General features: G+C 44.0%; 1 protein-coding gene across 1 annotated transcript; it reads right to left on the reverse strand.

Annotated features, from left to right (window-relative positions):
- Positions 1-235: 235 nt before the first annotated feature.
- Positions 236-20,768, reverse strand: LOC128844549 (cytochrome P450 3A9-like). Its single transcript, XM_054042366.1, has 13 exons — positions 20,634-20,768; positions 15,998-16,091; positions 14,971-15,023; positions 12,543-12,642; positions 12,053-12,166; positions 11,647-11,735; positions 10,876-11,024; positions 8,386-8,513; positions 7,606-7,693; positions 6,273-6,433; positions 4,985-5,211; positions 2,113-2,275; positions 236-593 (listed from the first exon to the last, which is right to left on the reverse strand). Exons 1-13 carry the CDS (start codon positions 20,702-20,704, stop codon positions 501-503), a joined length of 1,530 nt encoding a protein of 509 aa, XP_053898341.1. The 5' UTR covers positions 20,705-20,768; the 3' UTR covers positions 236-500.
- Between the last annotated feature and the right edge of the window lie 1,241 nt (positions 20,769-22,009).

The following is a 22,009-nucleotide window of genomic DNA, read 5'->3' on the forward strand; positions in this document are numbered from 1 at the left end:
AGAAGAACCCAGACCTGTCCATCAAAACCTGTAAGCAGGTTGGCATTAAAGAAGGTAACCGGGTGGAGAGGGGGCGCTACATTTGTAAATACATTTTATACAATCAGAATTAGAAAAGCTATTTACTGTATAGTTACTGTCCAGTGACTCAGATTACATTTCTGACAAACATGCTTTTTGTGTGCAGTGTTGTTGTAGCCATATTGATCCCAGGATAGTAGAGACACAAGGTGGGTGAGGTAATATCTTTTATTGGACCAAATTTTGTGGCGAGAGAGACAAGCTTTCCAGCTACACAGAGCTCCTCTCCAGGCCTGGGAAAGGTACTCAAGTGTGTCACAGCTAAATACGAGATTGAACAGATAGTTTAGCGTAAATAGTTAGCATTTCTGAATTAAACTCTTCTGTGTCTACATTAGCTTCCCAGAATAACGTGTAGAACATCTGTTGGTATAGCAGCTATTGGCCTCTGAAAAGCTGCTATAAAACTCCACTGGATTTTACTCCTTCGATACTGTGGTTCTGGGGACCAACTTCAGAATGATAGGTTCCACTGGAGTTATGAATCCTCTTGAACTCAGTTTGAGAGGTATCTGCAGTAATTAGAGAAGATCATTTAGATCCCACTCAATAAAAGACAGATAAAAAGGGAACATAGGACAGAGGGATTTTGTCCTTGGGAATAGGACTGTTTCTGGCCTACTCAGGAACACAAACCCTTGTATGTCTGGGTCCTCGGTTTTCCCTGTTTGAAGTTTACAAGATTTGTGCGAAACGTGGTGGCTTCATGCAAATCTCCTGGGGTTTGCAGCCCTCCCTCTACCACTGGTTTAGTTGACTTGTAGGTTTAAACTAAGCCAAAATCTCTAAATGAAACTCATATTGAATAGGTTTGCCTGATTTTTGGGTAGAGGTGGGCCTGGACCAAACCACATATCCAAATGGCTTATTTTGCAAGTCACAGTATTCCATTAACATTTTGGCTAGGATTTGGTGAAGGTAAAATTGAAACTATCAGCATATATATCACTGCCTTTAGGTAGAATGGTCTCTTTCTGTGTAGTCCTAGTGCAAGGAAGTGAGTTGAGTCCTGATGAAACTAAATGAACCAATAACAAACATTCACTTGCCTATTATCTCTTGGACAATATAACAAATTGTCCAAGAGATAATACTTTTGGATGATCATATGGGCACCTACTGAAATGTTATTTGTGGAGACTGATTATTTATGATCATTCTTACAGTCCCTTGCTCCCTTTGTCTCCATGACTCACAACTAAATATTTCTTCATGATGTTCAGGGAAGGAGATAAATGTGCATTTCTGAATAGCAAGGTTCCTAGTTCCAGGGAATGACAGATTCTCGATGAAATCCTTTCTCTAATATGTCTGTGTCACAGTATGTCTGCATTATAGTACTCCTGGTTATGGTTTGTGAAGGCCTTTGGCTTTCAGATATGTAGTGTTCATCTCTACAAGAGCTTGTTTCCTGCTAAAAATGTTTAAAGCCTGTGATCTTAATATTTGTCAAAGCAGGTTATAACTTTGCAGTGGAAGTCTGGCAATATTTTGACTCGAGCCATTGTTTTCTTAGGAAAATGTTATGTAGGCAACTAAGCAAAAGCAAAAGGGGTTTGGACTTCAAAGGGGCCACTTTACTAAATAGATGAAGGATGAGCCATGATTTGCAGAAACCTCACCTTAAGCTGCTTAGGGACTTACACTATCAATGAGTCCTTGTTTTGTTGTTCAACTTGATATGAGTCAAGTCATTTCATTTCTGTATGGACCACTATGCTGATATCAACTAATGTACTTGAAGGTTTCCACTAAAACTGATGAATCCTTCTCACTCTCCTCTGCCCTCTAATTTCTCTCTCCTAGACAGTCTCTTTTCCCTTTCAGAATATTCCATTGTAAATTTCAGACTACTTCACATTATGCGCATTGAATATGGTGTATAGTCTGCCATGTATTATACCTGTACACTTTACATCTTGTGTTGCATATTTCTCTTGCACTATATTCCACTGTTCTAGCCAAATAAATTGAGGCCGTTTTATATTAACTGTTTTTGTAAATAACTGCATATAAATCTGGATTTCTCACCGGAGTTTCTTTGCAGGGTCTGAAGGTGAAATTCTGCAGCAGACTGGCAATAGCAACTTTCATGGAGAGGACAGCAAACCTCATTCCAATGCAGTTTCTGGGTCCAGCTCCAAAGGGCAGGTATATATAAGGATCCATCATCTCTTTGTTCTCTTTACTGAACCTGGTTCCAGATACAAGCACATGAGCGTTTATACAGGAACTGAGACGCAAATTCTTGCCTGCTGTAACTCCATTGACTTCAGCAGAGCTACCCCAGGGATGACTTCACCTGAAATGTCTTTTTTTATAGACAACATGCTTGGTTTTGGGGTACAGAAACATGATCTGATTTTAGAAATAACTTGTATTTGCCACATGAATGGTCTAACAGTTACCCAGCCCCTTGCCATATGGGGGAATTTCAGTTCAAGATCAAAGTTCTATCCTTTCTCCCCAGGACTTCCTGGGAACTTCATGAAAGTAAAGTCAGGGGTTGCTTCACAGCACCAGGGACCTTGCTGGCCTCTACAGAGGATGTCCTGAAGAATGGCTGAACTGCCCTGTTTCAGGCAGGAATGAATCTTGGGGATGAGTTTGGGTGGGGAAGAGAGTGTGTCAAATGGTGTCATAAATATAAAGGGAAGGGTAACAACCTTTATGTATGCAGTAACATCAAATCCCTCCTGGCCACAGGTACAAAATCACTTACCTGTAAGGGGTTAATCAGTTCCATTAACCTAGTTGGCACCTGACCAGAAGGACCAATGGGGAAAGAAGATACTTTCAAATCAGGGGTTGGGGGGCGGGGGGGGAGGTTTTGTTTGTGCTCTCTGTGTGTTCCCTCTTGAGACAAAGACAGAGACTAAGTAGGTAATCCAGCTCCTACTGAAATGATGCATCTAAAATTACAGAAATTGTAAGTAATAGCAAGGAAATGTGTTAGATGATCTTTTGTTTTAGCTTGTGAATTTTCCCTATGCTAAGAGGGAGGTTTATTCCTCTTTTGTAACTTTAAAGTTAAGCCTAGAGGGGAATCCTCTGTGTGTTAAGTCTTTTTATTACCCTGTAAAATTACCTTCCATCCTGATTTTACAGAGGTGCTGCTTTTACTTTTTTTATAATAAAGTTCTTCTTTTAAGAACCTGATTGGGTTTTAGTGTCCTAAAAACCAAAGGGTCTGGTCTGTGCTCACCTTGTTAACCTATTTGGTTGGTATATTATTCTCAAGCCTCCCCAGGTAAGGAGATGAAGGGGTTTGGGGGGGATATTTTGGGGGGGGGGGTTGGGCTCCAAGTGGCCCCTCCCTGAATGCTTCTTTAAATCACTTGGTGGTGGCAGTGATACCGTCCAAGGACAAAGAAAGGAATTTGTGCCTTGGGGAAGTTTTTAACCTAAACTGGTGAAATATAAGTTTAGGCGGTCTTTCATGCGGGTCCCCACATCTGTACCCCAGAGTTCAGAGTGGGGAGGGAACCCTGACACATGGAAAAAGTTGGCAAAGTTTCATGAAAGCCCAGGGGCTAGCTGTAAGAATTTGCAGGGCTAAAACCTGGGACTGTGGTCCCCTGATGCCTCCACAGGAGGTTGGGCTCCTGTTGGAGGGCCCTGTAAGGCTGAGCCCAGCAGGAAGTACTGCCCAGAAGATCCTGAGTGGCAGCTCCTTGAAGTCCACTGATTGGCTGGCACTGGTACTTAAACCAGGCAGCCATGACTGGGGATTGTCTGAACAACAGTACAGACTGCCTTTCTGTCTTGCTTCAAACCCTGTGTGCGAGAGATCTCAGACTCTGGCTTTTGACCTTGCTTGACTCTTGGTTTATCCTCTGGCCTATCTGGGACTCTGACCTCCCAGTAATTGGACCCTGCCTGCTTACTGATGCCTGTCTCTTGATTTTCCCTCTGGCCTGTCTTGGACTCTGACCTTCACATGGGTGTTGTGAGATTTAACTGAATAATTTTTGTAAAGTTTTTTTTTTTAAATCCTCTGGTGGAAAATGCTATAGGGGTGTGAAGTATAATTGATGTACTGATAGGGAGTTTACACTGCTGGTCTCTACCAGATGAAATGTCAGACCTACTCAAGTGTGTGCAATCATGACACCCTCTCACTGGCTAATGGAAGATGTAATGCCTTCTTAATCTGAAATGATAAAAGCCAGTGGGTTTTTTTGGACAAGAAGATCCTGACTTTTGGGCACACTTTTGATTATATCTGTTTGGCCTTAGAAACTTGACAAGGTACGTTGAAGTGTCCAGTGGGGTCAGAAATGAATTTCAACCTCAGGCAGGACAGGAAAGTGAACAGCCAAAACAAAGAAACTGAGCTGACAATCTGCTCCCATAGGATACAGGTTTTCCTGTGGAGGTTCAGTTGATAGTCCTTAAAACATCTGAGTGCTTGTGATTACCAGTTATGTTCACCTTCTAGCTGTTAATGAGGTTGTCATATCACATTGCATGGCAGCAGTACCGCCTCATCATGGCATGGTCTGTCATTGGTCAGGTTACTGTAAAGTGTAAGTGCAGGGCCATAGATGTCCGTCAGCTGGACCAGGCCAAATGTTTCTCTATATCTTCTATATGTGACTGTTATAAAGAGGGGTGGCACCTTGGAGACGTCAGCATTGAGTTCATAAATGAAAGACCAGTAAAACTCAGACACAGTTGCTCATATTGGGCGTATAATCTTGCTCCTGTTGAAGTTGATGGGGATTTTGCAGTTGGCTTCAGTGGGAGCAGGAGCAAGTATTTTGATATTCTCTGAAGACTCTCGCCTGTCTCGTTACAGTTATGAAGGTTAAACATGACAAGGAATTGCTTTGCAAGAGACTGATATTTAAAGATGTCGGTACTGTATATTACTTCTTCCCTATAAACATAGGTTCTGTACCTTTCCGGTCTGAACTCCTCTGGTTCTGGCCAGTATTCTGGGATACGATGCAGAAGGTGGGGTGGGATCATAACCACAGTGCCTTTGGGAATGCTCACTCCATTTATCTCTACGTCTTTCTTGCAGACCCTTTCAATTCGCCCTCCGAGAGGAAAGAGCCTGAGGGTTTCACTCACTGTCATGTCGACATACTCCAGCTGCATCAGGGCATCATAAGTGAGAGGCGCCTTTAGTGGAAAGCAAAAATGTTTGTCAGGCATGGGGGAGTTTACACAGCTAGTTTTAATCTGATCAGTGTTAAATTGGGGAGGACGGCATGGTTTTATCTCTTGTCACAGGACGTGTCCTACGTATACTGGGGGTAAAGCTAGGAGTTAACTTACATTGAGGACAGGAAAATCAAGGTGAACAGGAATCGGTGCCCATTTTGCTTATACTGAAAGCTTAGATGGAAAGGGACCCCCCTTAAACACACAAGCTGTATGAAAACAAGGCTTGTAGTTAAAATCGGCAGTTCTGAGCCTCTTGCTGTGGCCAAAATATTGGTGAAAAGTGGCGGTACAGGAGCCCAATGTAAGAGATTATAAACGCAAGTTGGTACCTGTGAAAATGCGATGAGTTACCTTATTGCCCTGTCACTGCTCCATATCTCTCAGCCAATCCCCCCTCAATACTGTGCATGTGCTTTCTCTTCTTACAATTGCCCCTTCCCTCCTCCTTTGCCTCTGCCCTATAAATGCCTTATTGTTGAATAGCAGGATTAAGAAAACAGAGGTAAATTGTCCCTTTTAATATGCATTGTTGAATGGTGGGATTTTGATGAGAGATAAATGAATGAAGTTGGTGGAAGGGGGAGACATAAAGACAAACAGATACAGAGAAGACTTATATGTGGGTTGGTGAAGATTTCTTATTGTCTTCTCACTGTGTCCTTCTGAGCTCCCAAAGCAGTGGTGAATCAACACTTAGACTATTGGGGGAGGGATATCTCAGTGGTTTGAGCATTGGCCTGCTAAACCCAGGGTTGTGAGTTCAGTCCTTGAGGGGGCCACTTAGGGATCTGGGGCAAAATCAGCACTTGGTCCTGCCTAGTGAAGGCAGGGGGCTGGACTCAATGACCTTTCAAGGTCCCTTCCAGTTCTAGGAGATAGGATATCTCCATTAATTATTATTATTTTTAATACAACCATTTAATTTCTTTAAAGAACAGTGTTGCTGACTTTGAACTAGAGAAGAGGGATTTCCCATAAAGAGACGCTACATATCACTGAGCATCCAATATTCTTACCTGGTTGGGAAGAACAGAGTCAATCTCCTCCTGCATCTTCTGCTGTACATCGGGGTGAGTAGCTAGACTGTAAACTATGTAGCCAAGAATGGAGCTGGTGGTCTCATAGCCAGCAAAAATAAAGATAATTGCTTGTGCCAGAATCTCAGTATCAGTCAGGACTGTGAAAGGAGATTAAAAACCGGCAGAAAAGGTGAAGTCCAAATGCACAGTATGTAGACTGTGCTGTTTGTGGCACAATGCATATTGTATTTTATATACATACACCCAGATGAGGAAGGTTTCTCTTATTGTCCCATGTGCAGGAGCACAGGGTTGAGGTAGGTGAATTAGATGCTAATAATTGATTTGAGTCCCTGGTATTGAGAGTTGGCTTATTCAGAAAACACCAGTCAAAACAAGAAAGTCAAGTTTGCTGTTCCTCTGCAGGTATTATAATTATAGTTTGCTATAATAAAAAAAATCATGTAACCTATATAATCCTGCCACAATCCCTATGAAAGGTTCTCCTGATTAATGCAGCAGGGCCTAAAGAAATAACTAAATGTAAATTACGGGTGTATGCATCACCCTGTGGCCAGGTGAACCTGTTTGGCAGGGAGTCTGATGTAAGGTCAGTGAGCTCACTATAGCCCTAAACCTGGAGCATGAGGCAGAGACCTTGGTCTGGAGTTGGTGTAATCATCTCATCCTTGTAGCCTGTAGAGCAGGGAAAAGACTACTGAAGGGGTTAAAATGAGAATGTCTGTGTTTGGATCTCAAGCTCATCCCTCACCCCAAGACTTGAGTTCTACAGGGAGAGTAAATTCAGTCCCTCTGAAATGACCCTGCTAGCTAATGAATGGTCAATTGCTGGGCTCCAGGGCCAGCTGTGTTTTGTCCCCTTTAGGCAGAGAAGGGGTGTCAGACGTGGGGCTTTTTGAGGATGATGTGAGAAAAGAAAAAAGGGGGAAAATCTCTCAGAGCACCTGCCTCCATCCACCCCTGAAAAGAACTGAGAATATTTGCTCATAGTGATAAGAAATACATTGCTGACAAATATTTGGGGAAGTGAAGAGGGACAGTTTGTCCCTGGGTATATTGGTACATACCACCCCAGTATCTTTCATTGAACAGCCCTAACTAATATGCTATAGAAGATGCCATGGAATGCATTTTTTTTTTAAACTCCAGGAAAGGAGACAAGTTACCTATTTTATATAACACTGTTGTGCAAATGTGCACATGAATGAGTATAAATCTTCTCCACAGCTGAACAGGATGAACAATCCTATCCCCCTCAGTCCAGGAGCCTCCAAAGGCACTCAGTTATAAATAACTTCATGGTTTTTACCTTTATTTGGGTGATTCAACCCATTGCTCTCGTGACTGGTGTTTAAATTCTGGGAGTCAATCATCAGCTGTAGGAAATCCACTCGGTTCTGGGGAGAGAAGTAACATTTAGAAGACAGCTGACGGCAAAGACAGCAGACTTGGACTATCATTCTCACAAGAAGCACTGAGTAGAGCCTGGAACTACAGAGCTAAACCTCTTGAGTCCAGATTACTTGGCACCCTTATACGACTTTACAATTTCGGGGGAAATAATAGAGTAAGTGTATTTCAGAACCCTCTACGATAGGGTTTAATATTCTCCCTGGGCCTGGATTGAGGAAGTCCTGCAGGGTAATAAGAGTGACTCTGTCCTCTTATCTTTGGTGTGAAGACCACGTCTTTTATGGGGACCATGTTGCTGAATATTGAGTATTTGTAGTCATTACTATATCTACTGCTTACTCAGCAGTATCTCTCCCTCTCTCTGCTCCAGCGTCTCTAGTCCACTCTATGGGTGATCACATCTTCTGCCAATTTGCTGTCAAATCAAAAGCATTGCAAGCCCAAACTGCAGTTGCTTTTATCCTGATGTAGCCCGAGGTCACTGCTACATTCATTCTGTTCTGTGACTCTGCTGGGACTCTAGTTCAAGCAAAATTCTGGGGGTGGTGTTGTGCTGGCTTCTGGTCATTATTTGACTTTAGTTGCATTTTCAATGCTGTCACGTGAAGAATTTTTCACGTGGGCTAACTGAATGGATAATATTCTTTGGTTCCATCATTGGAGAAGTCTTCCTTACCGTGGGGGTGTCTTCCTTGCGCTTTTCCTTTATTTTGATGACTGACCGTGTGAAGAATTCCAGGGCATCATTTGGGAAAATGTTCACATTCAGCATATCAAGAAGAGGAGTAAGGAATGGAAATATAGCTAGAGCAGAGAGAAATTCATTGTGAGAGTCAGGCAACCTGGGCAAAAAAATCCATTTCCTTAAGGTATCAATGGAAAAATATAATCAGAACAATAAATTTGACAAGATTTAGACCCTTTTCTGAATGGTTCAGAATCCAGATTTTTTTATTTGGCTGTTAGGATCCAAATGACATTCTTAGCTGAACCAGGCACTGCGCTAGTATAGTGATTCAAATCCAGCTCCAGATAGCAGCAACCTAGTGCCCAATTCACCCCTGGAGCAAATGGGCACTGCTCCCATTTACATAGGCAGGTGTGCTGACATGGTACAGTTTGTGTACGACCCAAAGGCAACAGGGAGTTGAGAGGGATAGTCCCTCCTCGAACGCAGTTCCTGCTTGAGCTCTGCCTGGGGCAATGCAGTTTCACACTACCTCTTACTAAGGTTCCTGCCGCACTGCTACCATTTAGCCCGGTGTATGAATACCTGCCCCAAGAACATTCCAGTCGGATTAACTCTCCTGTGGGCCAGGGCTATTAGATTTTTATGGGGCCCCGTGTACAAGTCTTTTTCCTAATTTAAAACAAAATGATCACAATTATGGCATCGAGGCTATTAACACTATACTAAACTTGCCTTTTAATTGATATAAAGCTGTTCTGTGGTTACATTTCAGTCTTAAAACATGTAGAATATAGTTAAATTAATTCAAAATAGCCTCCTTCTTACCTTAGAACAGCTGTCATATTAGTTTCTTTCCAGGAGGGAGTTTGGGTGCAGGAGGGGGTTCCAGGCTGGGGCAGAGTGTTGGGGTGCAGGCTCTGGGAGGGAGTTTGGGGTAGGGGTTGGGGTGCAGGAGGGGTGTGAGCTGCAGGTTCTGGCCGGGAGGCGCTTACCACAGGTGGCTCCCGGCCAGAGGCACAGCAGGGCTGCCTGCATGCCGTGGCCCCACGCAGCTCCTGGAAGAGGCGGCTGCTGGCCCATCTGTGTGTGCCCCTGGGGGGAAGGGAACAGTGTTCCTGGCCAATGGGAGCTGCGGGGATGGTGCTGGGGGAAGGGGTAGTATGCAGAGCTGCCTCCCCCTTCCGGGAGCGGCGTGGGGCCACAGCATGCAGGCAACCTGCCTGAGCCCTGCTGCACCAGGGCCCCTCTTAGCCTCTGGCCCTGGGCTGCAGCCCCTAATTCAGCCCTGCTTTCAAGCCATGTGTGTCTGGTGTCTTTTTGCCGTTGAGACTGGGGTTGATTATACTGTGGGAGTACAGGACATTCCTCCAGCTAGCACTAGCAATGTTCCACAGAAATAGCTTCCCACCCCAAGAAATCGTTGGAAAAACCGAACGAATAACAAAGCATGGCGTACTCAGGATGAAAATAGTGTTGCCCTTTTTTGTCCTGAGCAGCTAGTCAAGATTTGGGGCTGGAAGTAGAAACGTGATAATCAGGCATTTGTTTGACGCAGTTTTGTTTGTTTACAAAGTCCTTTCTCTCTGAATGCAGAAGGAACCAAGAACAAAAGGAGCAGTTTCTTAGCTAACAGCCCCCAAGCCTCTGTGGCCAACATCAGACCCAAAAGCGCGCTCTAGCTTTTTCCAGGACCAAATTTGTGCTTACAGGCTCTTGCTTGGCTTTTTCTTGGCTCTTTTCCTCTTCCTCTCTCTGTTCTTGACTGTGACCTCAGTATCTGTGTGTACTCCCTCACCTGCTGGTCACACACCCAGCTGAACCCATTGCCCCTGCGGTGCTAGTTTCTGGGCACACCGTATTAGGCTTTGGTTTAGGTGTGGCCCCTTAAGTGTCTCTTACAATTATCTTAAAGGGAGGACACACTCACACTTCAGCTTGAATGAGGCTTTACCTCAGCCCATAACAAGGTTTCACCCAGCTCATAACTATATTCTGAAAGCTTTTGAAGTTTGTTTCAGACTGGCTTGAATGTTCTCAAACCCTTTATTGTCCCATACCCTAGGAACCAGCTCCAAATCTCCACTACACTGTTGTGACCCTTCCTACCTGCTATACAATAGAATTGACAAATTTTGGTCTTATGTGTCAACACAACTCCACTGACAACAGAAAATCTTGTCTCTTCTAGAGATTACCATAGCCATTGGGCATAGCATGGGTATAAATGAGTATAATTTGACACAGATAAAACCATCCTAGTGTAATCATAGGACTGGAAGGGACTGAGGAGGTCATCTAGTCCAGTCTCCTGTACTTATGGCAGGACTAAGCAATCAAGGTGGAGAGTTTAGTTTCCCTAGACATTAGCTAAGTTATGGAATGGAGCAGTATGTACTGTTGTTGCTCCACTCATCCTTACTGAACGTCAGGATCACAAACTTGGCTAAAGTTTTCAATGAGCAGGAGCCAACTTACATATCAAAACAAAGAGCGGGGAAAAGACGTCAAACTTCACTAGTTTCTTAGCCTCCTTCACAAATGGGTCTTGGGGGTTGTTCATGGAGTCAATATTCACACCAAACGAAGTGCTAGTGATAACATCCATGCTGTAGGCACCAAACACACTGAGAAAAGATGGAAAATAGAATACGGATTATGGACTTAACGTTTGAAATAGGTGATTATAACCTTTCACTTGCTTCCCATATGATACCTCCTTAAAGAAAACAAAACCCTCAGGAGGAATCCTCTTTCCTTCTTCTGAAAACAAAGAAAGATACGCAATACTGGTATTGCATCAGTCAGGAAACGGACAAATTTCCATAAACCCTCACTCAGAACTTGCATAGGCTAGAATCTCGTAATCTCCCTCGGGGTATTACACAGTTATTAGCTCATGTGTAGGTATTCTGGTGGAGTCAGACCTGCTCAAGTGTTGTGATGATCTTGTCAGCTAATGGCTGTGGCCCGTTAAGCCATAATAGTAAAACAGTGGAGTCTCTGTTTGCTCCAGTAGTAAAATCTGTGGTATTGGAACCAAGTATGCTAAATTCTGTCTCCCATGCTGCATGTATGGTGACAATGACTTTATTACCATTAGTTTCATTTATTATTTACACTCCAGTGGGCATAGGTGCGCCCCGGACAGACACCATCCCTGCCTCGAAGAGCTCAAAATCTAAAAATCACACCATATCAACAGCTGTTGTCTGACAAGTCCCAGTCTTGCAGGACAGATTTACTCACTCTTTAACAGCTATGGGTTCATCCTTTTCCACTTGCTTCTGAACATTTCTCACCAAAACCTTCCCATAATGCATCATGATGGGAAACATCTGAAATATAAATCAGCACCCATAAATAAAAATGTCCTATTTATAGATAATTAATATAGTAACTTTTCCTCTGGTTTAAAACATGGTTTCTAATAGCCTAGGGGAGAATCATAAACATTCACAAACATCATCTCTTTCAGCTTTCTGGCATTTTCATTTTAATCCTTTTCCTCTTTACATTAGGAGGCGCAAAGGAAACAAGCTGATTTAGTAATCTGATTCTGACAGAAGAGACCAGACCATTGTGACTATCTTTGCCTCAGTGCTGTCTGCACTGACCCAATGGTTTAGTTTGTGACTGCTCTTCTGGGTTTTACCTCCTTTAGCTTCCCACTGGTGAAGGTTGGAGAGAGTACAGTGCGAATCCTCTTCCACTGCTCATCCTCAGCGATGGAGACAGCCGACTTCAGCACTCCTGTTGGACCAAATCCCTGGGGGGAAAAGGCAAAGCACAGAAAGGGTCATATTTAGCTCTCACTGATTGTTTCAACTGAGTGGAATTTGTTCTGAGTGTTTTGCTCAGTAAACTACCCTCACAGGTTCAGCCACTTTTGAAGTGCAGTCAAACAGGTTTCTTTGACAACCAAAGTACCCTATTCCAACTGAACTTTTCCTCCCTCTTTCTTTAGTGCAGGAGTGGAGTGACACGCAGTGGGAAATGAGCTTAATCCTAGATGTACATTCATTCTCCTATACTAAGAGACTCTAATGCATACCAATACTGTGTGTTTCTAACAGTAATTGAGATTGTTTTCGTTTAAGACTTTATTATGTCTTAATGAAGAAGGTTAAAGATTGGAAACCTACCCGTCGGTTGGTAAAGGTGGTGTAGCACTCTTTCACCAGCACAGTTTTAATGAGTGTAGAATCCAGGATGGCCAGCACAGGCTGTCTGCCATCGTAAAGCCTATGGAAAAAATAACACATTTCAAAACCCACCACTGTCAATGGAAAATAATGAATTCAGTGGAAGCGCCTTCATCAAGTTTTCTATGATGGCCACAAGATCTAGTCTTCATGAGCTTTTTATAGTAAAGTACATGACTGGATCTGAAAAATAGGAATATTTTTTCTTTAATCTTTCATTTATAGTCATCAAGGTGCTACTGGTAACAATAGGTAAAGGATTTGCAGACAGAAGTGTGGTTTTTAAGTTGATGATGCTCATTTAATTTCATCCCATTCCTCCTAGTTATGTCTTTTTCAATTCCTCTAAATACCACCACTGCCTCCTTGATGTTTACATCCTTCAAATACATGTAGACCATTCCCTACAAGTCCTCATTTTGCCAAGCAATACATACTCAGTTCCTTAATCTCTCTTCATAAATCAATCCCTTCATTCCCACTGGAGCTAGAATAGAATTTGTACTGAAAACATCTTTCCAAAACCAGACAAAGGACACAAGTTTTTCTGTGACACAAGCACCTTGTCCTGTGTCATTGGGGAGCATTTCTACAATATAGAAATAGAATAGACATGGAAAATGTTTTACAAAAAAGAATGTACAGCAGGCTGTCACCTTGACTCATAACAAAGTGATTTCTTCGAGTTTCTTTGCAAAATTTTAAAGAAAAGATCCAGGCGCAAAGGGGATTGAGCACCTATGACATCCACTGCAATCCATGGCAGTTTGATGAGTCACAGCACCTAAGTTGTTAACTCTTGACATTTTAGGCATTTGTGTTAAGTTTCTGATTGTGTACTTATTTCTGGCATCAAACTCATGAATTTTGCCCTTCTTCAGAATGCCCACCCTTTCCCACTACTTTCAAAGTGTTTGAAGCCTGATGGTGTCCTTAGTGAAGTTGGCTTCTATTTCCCTACTTTGCATGTAGAAGTGAGGCCAGGTCTAGTAAAGATGTTTGCTCCCTCACATTGTTTCCAAGGGGCTACCCTCAAGAAACATGGCTGTCCTTGGGCTCTGTATTGGGAATTGTAAGGAGACGATGGGAGGGAGAGAAGGCAGGAAGATGGCTGGTGCAAGGATATGTGGACTGCTGTAGGGAGAATGAGGTGGGAAGCAGAGTCATGTGGGTTGTAGAAGGAGACTAGGGCAGAGGAGGCTGTAGGGAGGATGAGGGAGCTCAGAGAAATAGGAGTGGCAGAGTGGAAGACCCACTGCCTATCGTGCTGACTGGTATTGTCTCATTGTTTCCTTGTCCTGTTGTCTTTTGTCTTATTCTTGGATTATAAACTCTGCGGCAAAGACTGTCTTCTTGTTCTGTGTTTGTACAGCTCCTACCACAATGGGGTCCTGGGCCATGACTGGGGATCCTATGTGCTACAATAATACATAATAACAATTAATGGGTAGGAAAGTTTGTGGGGAAAAGGAGAGAAAATTGGGGGGGGGGGTGGAGGGGGCATTTAAAGGTATTTTCCCTAGACTCTGAAACTTTTTCAGAGTTGTTACAGTGAATAGATATATACATTGCTGAAAACAGCAAGGTGTGTTCCAGGTGTAGATCCTGAGTTATAATCAGAGTGACAAAAGGTGATGCGAACATCCAATGCAGAATAAGAGTGTTGGTAATGCAGATGTATTACCCTTCATCAGGTCAGGGTCAGGACAGATGTGACAAGGCAGACTCTATAGCACCCATCAGCTACAGTATTATGGCTGTTTCTCAGTGGAGTATCTGGGGTATATATACTCCTGTCACAGGTTTTAAACAAGGAGAATAGAACACCTGAGTTATAAACCCTGCTGGATCTTTTTCTTATTAAAGGCAATGGGAATTTTGTTATTGTCATCACTGAAAGCAGGATCTAGTCATTTGGATCCAAATTTGAACACCTTTCATCTGACAATCCAGGTTAAGCTCTATATGGGCTAGTCTACACTACCCACCCGGATCGGCAGGTAGAAATCGATCTCTCGGGGATTGATTTATCGCGTCTCATCTAGACGGAGAAATCGATCCCCGAATTGACGCGCGTACTCCCACCTCATCAGGAGGAGTAAGCACTGTCGACGGAGGAGCCGTGGCGGTCGATTTGCCGCCATCCTCACAGTGGGGTAAGTCAAATAGGATATGTCGAATTCAGCTACGCTGAATTCGACATATTCCCCCCCTCGCCCCACCCCCCCCCCCACCCCCGTGTAGACCTAGCCTATAACATGAGGTTAAGCTCACCTCTTCTGGTGGATTTTTTTCACCATCCAATTTATTTTTGGGGTGAACTTTAAAGACCCTGAGCTGATAAATACTGTCTAGTACAAATACTCACCCCCAGATTTTCCCATATTTCTGAAAGCAGTTTTTGTCAAAGTCCACCATACCCTGCAAAAGAAATTTTAAGATGGAATTAGAAATGGAGCAAGAGTACTCAGGCAGAAATTTCAGCAGCTACATGGCAGAAACAGCCTAGGGACTCTTGAGGATCTACATTATAAGCAAATGCTGCCCTCAGATAGACATGCACATTGACTTTGATGGTTACATCACACATGTACCTGTGCACATAGTTCATCCTGATGTTCGTTACTGTGATTTCTTTTTTAAACCACAAACATAGCTGGATAGGCTTGATGGGTCTGCCTGTCTGCTGGGTCTGCCTGTTGCTTGGTGGGTCTACCTGTCATTCCTGGGATGGGTTGGAGGAAGGGAATATTCTACCATGTTCGGTCAGGGGTGTTCAGACAATCCAATAGATGCCCAAGTAGTTTAGTAGTTAATAAATAAACAATTTCCTGTTATGCAAATAGAGTGTAATGGTCAGAAGGGACAGAATGCTGCCCTTTTAAGAAGGAGCCATGTACTTCTCCTTTGCCTGTGCCAGATAAGGAGGAAGCAGGAAACCTGCTGAGATGGGAAAGTGAAGCTAAAGCTGGCAGCTGGGCTGAGAAGACTCCTGTATAGGCTGTTCCTGAGGCCTGTGTGACTCCCAATGACCTGTGAGCAACAAGACCCTCCTAAGACCATCATTGGATATGTGTGCCCGTATGTCAAACCTGAACTTAAGGAGACTGTAAGTAAACGGTGTATCAAAAAAATTGTTTTAAAGGAAAATGTTGAGTCTGCAAGCCAGCTACATCTATGTTTGTCTTTTTTGAGTTAGCACCAAGGTCCCACCAGTTCCTTTACTTGAGCAGTACAGAATAGGTGTCATGGTCTACATTACAGAGACTCTCTGCTGTCTTGGGTTTCCAGGTGCGAGCAGAGCAGCTTGTACAGGATATATCCATCAGTGCTGTGTAAATGTTTTGGTACTGTAATATGAGGGACGTGTATTTCTGGAGCCCTCAGTCACTTACGTTGCGATACGCCAAGGTGGTCCCAAAGAAAGGCAGGGGTGTTGGCCCAGGAATACCCAGTTTCTTAAATGTACCATATGGCCAGATCCCATATCTGTAAAATAATAAGAATGTGAAGGTCACAGAACAGTGACAACAGGCTGTTGGATCTCAAAGCTATCCAGGGGCAGCGGAGCTGTTGCACTATAACAGGAACGAGGCTGTGGAAAATTTGGTCCAAAAATTAGTATTTTGTAAATCTGTTTAATAAACACAGCCAGTGATAAGCTTCACTGCTGTAATGGACCATCAACGAGCGAGCCCTGAGGTAATCATCTCATAAAGGAATAATTGCTCCAGTAGAATGGGTCCTTCAAGCCATTAGCAAAATGCAAAAGAGAAGCCTCTCTGGGCTCATTGCCAGCATAGGGAGAGGAGCCAATAAAGAGAGAGAGAACCATGGGGGGGGAAAGCTTACATATGTTTATTACAGACAAACCAAAGCCTAGACAGACATTGTCCTGAGCGGAGCTTTTATAAGGCTGCACTTTAATTTCATGTATTGTTCTCCCAGTGCTTAACCCAATGTTAGTGCAGTGGTGTGTCGGGGAGCCTAGTCTGACGGGTTTCTGTTTGGATTTTGTTGACAGCTTTGCAGATTTCTCTCCTCTGAAGCACCCTTTTTTTGGTGTAAAGCTATTCCTCCTACCTCAGGGCTCTCTGCTTCTCTATAAAGATCTGGGCTGCGGCATTTTGAAGCTTGTCTTTGGCAGTGTTGAAAGAGCTTTTCAAAATATTTGTTTCTGGATGGAGATTACCAACTTCCCAGAGGGGGGGGGCAAGTGGGGCAATTTGGCCCGGGCCCCACAGGGGCCCCCACAAGAGTTTATCACTGGGTGAATGTTATAGCTCTAATGTTTACCAAGGAAACCTTAGCAGAGGCTTTGTTTAGGCCGGAACAAGGAGGGGGGTTGTGGGGGTTTAAAAAGGGGTGAGTATATTGAAAGATTGACCTCTTGCTGATGCTGTATTTTATTGTGCATCATACTGACACTGGAAATTGTACAAGATGTTTATCAATATTTATAATTCATGCAAAGGATCCCAAAGCAGTTATAGACTGAGCAATAGTCACCCCACCGTCTATCCCAGATTCTGCCACAGTAAATCCTAGACTCAAACTCTGTCTGGATGCAGGAGGCGGTTGTGGTGGGAAGTGTCGACATCCTTCCATCTACTGGAGGCTCCTCCAGGCTAGTGCTGCCCCCAAAATGAATGGTGATACACAAATTTAGCACATTCCCTCAACTACCTCTACCAGTAGAAGTCCATTGAAAGCCCAACTGTGATTTAATGTACAGAAAACTCAGATGGGAGGCAATAGCATCAGCATGCTTAGCCCTTCCCCCAGGTGCATAGAGATAATAGTGGAGTTTACTGACCCAGCACTGAAATGCTACCAGCTCTGGAGGTTTTTCATAGAATATCAGGGTTGGAAGGGACCTCAAGAGATCATCTAGTCCAACCCCCTGCTCAAAGCAGGACCAATCCCCAACTAAATCATCCAGTTTTTTGCCCCAGATCCCTAAATGGCCCCCTCAAGGATTAAACTCACAACCCTGGGTTTAGCAGGCCAATGCTCAAGCCACTGAGCTATCCCTCCCCCCAATGGCCTAGTCACCAGCAGGGCTGCCCAGAGAGGGGGGCAAGTGGGGCAATTTGGCCCGGGCCCCACAGGGGCCCCCACGAGAGTTTTTTGGGGGCCCTGGAGAGGGGTCCTTCACTCGCACTGGGGGCCCCAGAAAACTCTCACGGGGCCCGGGCCCTCAGAGCTTCTTCCGCTCCGGGTCTTCGGCAGCAATTCGGTGGCAGGGTGTCCTCCTGCTCCAGGACCCGCCGCCGAAGTGCCCCGAAGACCTGCGGCGGGGGGTCCTTTCGCCCCGGGACCCGCCACCGAAGTGCCAGGTCTTTGGCGGCAATTCAGTGGCGGGAAGACCCCGGGCCCCCTGAATCCTCTGGGTGGCCCTGGTCACCAGTGGGTACAGCACAGGCCTGTGAGTTAGGAGACATGCTCTATTTCTGGGTCTGTCACTGACTTGCTGTGTGATATAGGGCACATCAGTTACTTGTTTGTGCCTCTGCTTTCCATTATACAAAATTGGGATGACAGTACTTCTCTTCCTCACACCTTGTCAGGACGGTTTATTCATTGATGTTTGTATAATGTTTTAAGATTCCCATGACAGATGGTAACAAACTCCATGCCCAGTTGAAATCACAGGGGAATTTTAGGATAGCAGAGTAGAATTACCTAATTTGAAATGTTGCCAGAACACTACAGACTAACAAACACACTTGTAACTGTAATGTGATCTACCCAATCTGTTCCTTTCCACCTTGAGAAAGGGGAATGGTGCTCCAATTTAATCCCTGTAGGTAACTAGGAAGTTTTCATATGAAAACAAAAAGAAAACACTGCATTTTGATTTGTTTGGGATCTAAGCTACCCCAAATCTCAGTGTAGGGAGTACAAAAAAATGGATAGTAGAGCTGGGTGAAAAATGTCAGCATTTGAAATTTCAACAAATTTGTCAACATTTCAAATGTCAAGAACAAAATGATACAAGATTGTGTGAATATTTGGACCCATTTTTAGTTATCTCTACTGGCTAGTGTGTGGGCAAACCATTGCCCTTCCCTGGGTAGAATCACAACTTGTGTATTGCCCTATATTTCTAACAGCTAATAAAGATTCTCCTTCAAGTGGGCTATACTTTCAGAGCAGAAGGATTTAGCTTCTATCACTGTTGTCACAGGGAAGTTCGGAATAGCCATGGGGTGCAGCCAAATGACACCTGGGAAGTCCTAGAGACAGGTTTGTTAAAAGATCAGGGTTTGGATCAGCAAAGGATCCAAACTGAAGAGCAGAAAGTTCATGGGGGCAGGAGGAAGGGTTTGTCCTTGGCACAGCCCACCTCAATCTAAGTCATGCAAAGATGTTCAAGAATTAGGTGGTCACCGTTTTGGAAGCCAGATATTACTGAGTTGTAGGAGCTCGATAATGGCCAGTGTAGATCAGATAAATGGACTGTGCTATTGACCACATTAATCATTAGGCTCTGTGCTTAAAAACCTGCAGTCTCTAGCTCTGTGAAAATCTGTGCTGCTTTTCCTGCCTCAAGGAAGGTAGTTGGGAGGAGCAGGCTTAATAAAAAGATCCCTCAGCAACTTCTCAGAAGCAATGAACTTCCAACCGCTTCAGAAGTATTTCTCCGAGAACCCCATGCATACCCCAGTCCCCTTCAAGCCATTAAAGGAAGAGCAGCATTGGCAAGTGAGAAACCTAGGACCCATTGCCACCCTCCAGATTGCCCTCCTGGGTGTTGCTGTCCTGTATTGTCTTTCTGCTACTCTTTATTGTTGAAGTGTGTTTGTGTGTGTGTATATACGTATGTACATTTTTATAGAGCTGTACATGTAAATACTTCTATTTACTGCATATTCTATCTCTACAGTAGCTTTAAGATAGTGCTTGCCTCACAGAGTTTACAATCTCTTGCTATGTATTTCTACAGTGTGTAGCAAAACTGGTCTGTGATCCTGTTTGGTGCTACTGTAATGCAAATTATAACCTCCACCAAAACCTTAGTAGACAGCTCTGTAACTCATCTAGCAGATACAGGTATAATGAATTCCAAAGGTTGGAAGCTGAAACTAGAAAAATTCAGACTAGAAATAAAGCACAAACTTTTAATAGTGAGGAACAACTTACCTAGGTATGTGGTGGATTCTCCAACAGTTGCTGTCTTTAAAACAGGACTGGATATCTTTCTAAGAGATCTGCTATAGCTGAAACTGAAGTTATGAGTTTGATGCAGAAATATGGGGGGAGATTCTTTGGCTTGCGTTATGCAGAAGGTCAAAGCTAGATGATCATAATGGTCCCTTCTGGCCTTAAAATACATGAATCAATATAAGTATCCCCCGCTATCACAAGGGGATTGTTATTACCTTGACACTTTGTAACCAGATAATAGCAATTCACAAAAATACTCTGTTTGCAGATCTCCCTAGATTGGATTAAGGATGGCTGGACCATCCCTTTGCCAATATGTCTTTCAAAAAGTTTTGCTAGCCAGAGAGCCCTTTGAGTTCACAGGCTACAGATCCTATAGCAGTGGTTCTCAGCCAGGGGTCCAGGGTCCCCTGGGGGGCCTGCAAACCGGTTTCAGGGGGTCCGCCAAGCAGGGCCAGTGTTAGACTTGCTGGGGCCCAGGGCAGGAAGCCGAAGCCCCACCATGCGGGGCTGAAGTCTGGGGCTCTGAACCCTGCCACCTGGGGCTGAAGTCGAAGCCTGAGCAACTTAGCTTTGCAGGGGCCCCTGTGGTGTGGGGCCCTGGGCAATAGCCTTGCTGCTACCCCCTAACACCGGCTCTGGCTTTTATATGCAGAAAAAAGTTGTTGTGGCATAGCTGGACTGTGGGGTTTTTATAACATGTTCGGGGGCCTCAGAAAGAAAAAGGTTGAGAACCCCTGTCCTACAGGACTAAAGTGCAGGTTGCATTTCAGGAGACCACTAGAATTAAGATATTGACAATTCTCAAGATCTTGAAGAACATAGCACAAGAAGAGAAGTAATGTATAGAACTTCACTTACAGTATCAGGAGAGCGAGGAGGATGATCAGAAGACCCCAGGTCTCAATGGAGAAATATGGAAAGAAGTTCATCTTAGCTCTGTACTCCTCTCTCTGACTAGTCTAACTCTTCTCTGCCCTTGATTAGGTCGGCACACTAGGGAAAATGAGAGAGAGTTTCACAATTTTGTCTGTTACTCATGTGACGCAGTAGCCTTGTGAAAGGAGAGGGAGGAGTAAATGCCAGTGCGAGTGGAAAGTGGCAAATCCAGAAAGGTTATGTTATCTTATGATGTAAGAGCATCTGAAACTAATCTCAAGGGTTTTAAATTTCTTCAAAACAAATACTTCAATGATAAATTGTCAGCAATTCCTAACCTATGTGATAGATGTTCCTTTATTATGGTGATAATCTCATAGATTTTAAAGCCAGATCATCTAGCCCAGGGATCGGCAACCTTTGACCTGCGGCTTGCCAGGGTAAGCACCTGGCGGCCCGGGCCGGTTTGTTTACCTGCCGCGTCCACAGGTTCAGCCAATCGCGGCTCCCACTGGCCACGGTTTACTGCTCCAGGCCAATGGGGGCTGCGGAAAGTGGCACGGGCCGAGGGATGTGCTGGCCGCTGCTTCCCGTCACCCCTATTAGCCTGGAGCAGCAAACCGCAGCCAGTGGGAGCCGCAATCGGCCGAACCTGCGGACGCGGCAGGTAAACAAACTGGCCCGGCCCGCCAGGGTGCTTACCCTGGCGAGCCGCGTGCCAAAGGTTGCCGATCCCTGCTGTAGCCTGTCCTCCTGCATAACACAGGTCAAAGAACCTCATCCAATAATATCTATATCAAATGCATAACTTCAGTTTGAACTACAGCATCTCTTTTTAGATTATAATAAGGTCGTTTTAAAAATTTAAGGATAATTATGTTTGTTTAGTAGCTATCCGTATCCAAAAGCCTCTGGTCTCCTTAAGGGAAATAAATATAAATACAGGTACAATTTAAAAAAATAAACCCTGTTTCCATGAAAACATTTCCAAAATCAGGAGTCAGAGCTGGCTTGAGCAGGAGTTAGGAGTAGGAGTAACCATCCCATCACATCTCTGGTGGTCCCATCAGTTTTCAGTCAAAATTTAAAACTTTAATTTAAAAAAAAAAAAAGTTGCTAGCTCTACTGAAGAAAACATATCTAATGTGAACCAATGCAGTAATGTCCTCCTGAGTCTGCAGGCAGAGAGACCGAAACAATGGGCATGATTCTCCACTCTCTTACACCAAGCTAATGCCGGTGACATTGCTCATGATTCATACCAGTGTGACAAAGTGAACTTCCCATTCATGAATGTGGGGGTGTTCACAATTTAAACATCATCACTGTTGCACTGAATAGAATTTGGACTTGTGAGC

Source organism: Malaclemys terrapin, chromosome 10 (assembly GCF_027887155.1).
Source record: "Malaclemys terrapin pileata isolate rMalTer1 chromosome 10, rMalTer1.hap1, whole genome shotgun sequence".
Lineage (NCBI taxonomy): Eukaryota > Metazoa > Chordata > Testudines > Emydidae > Malaclemys > Malaclemys terrapin.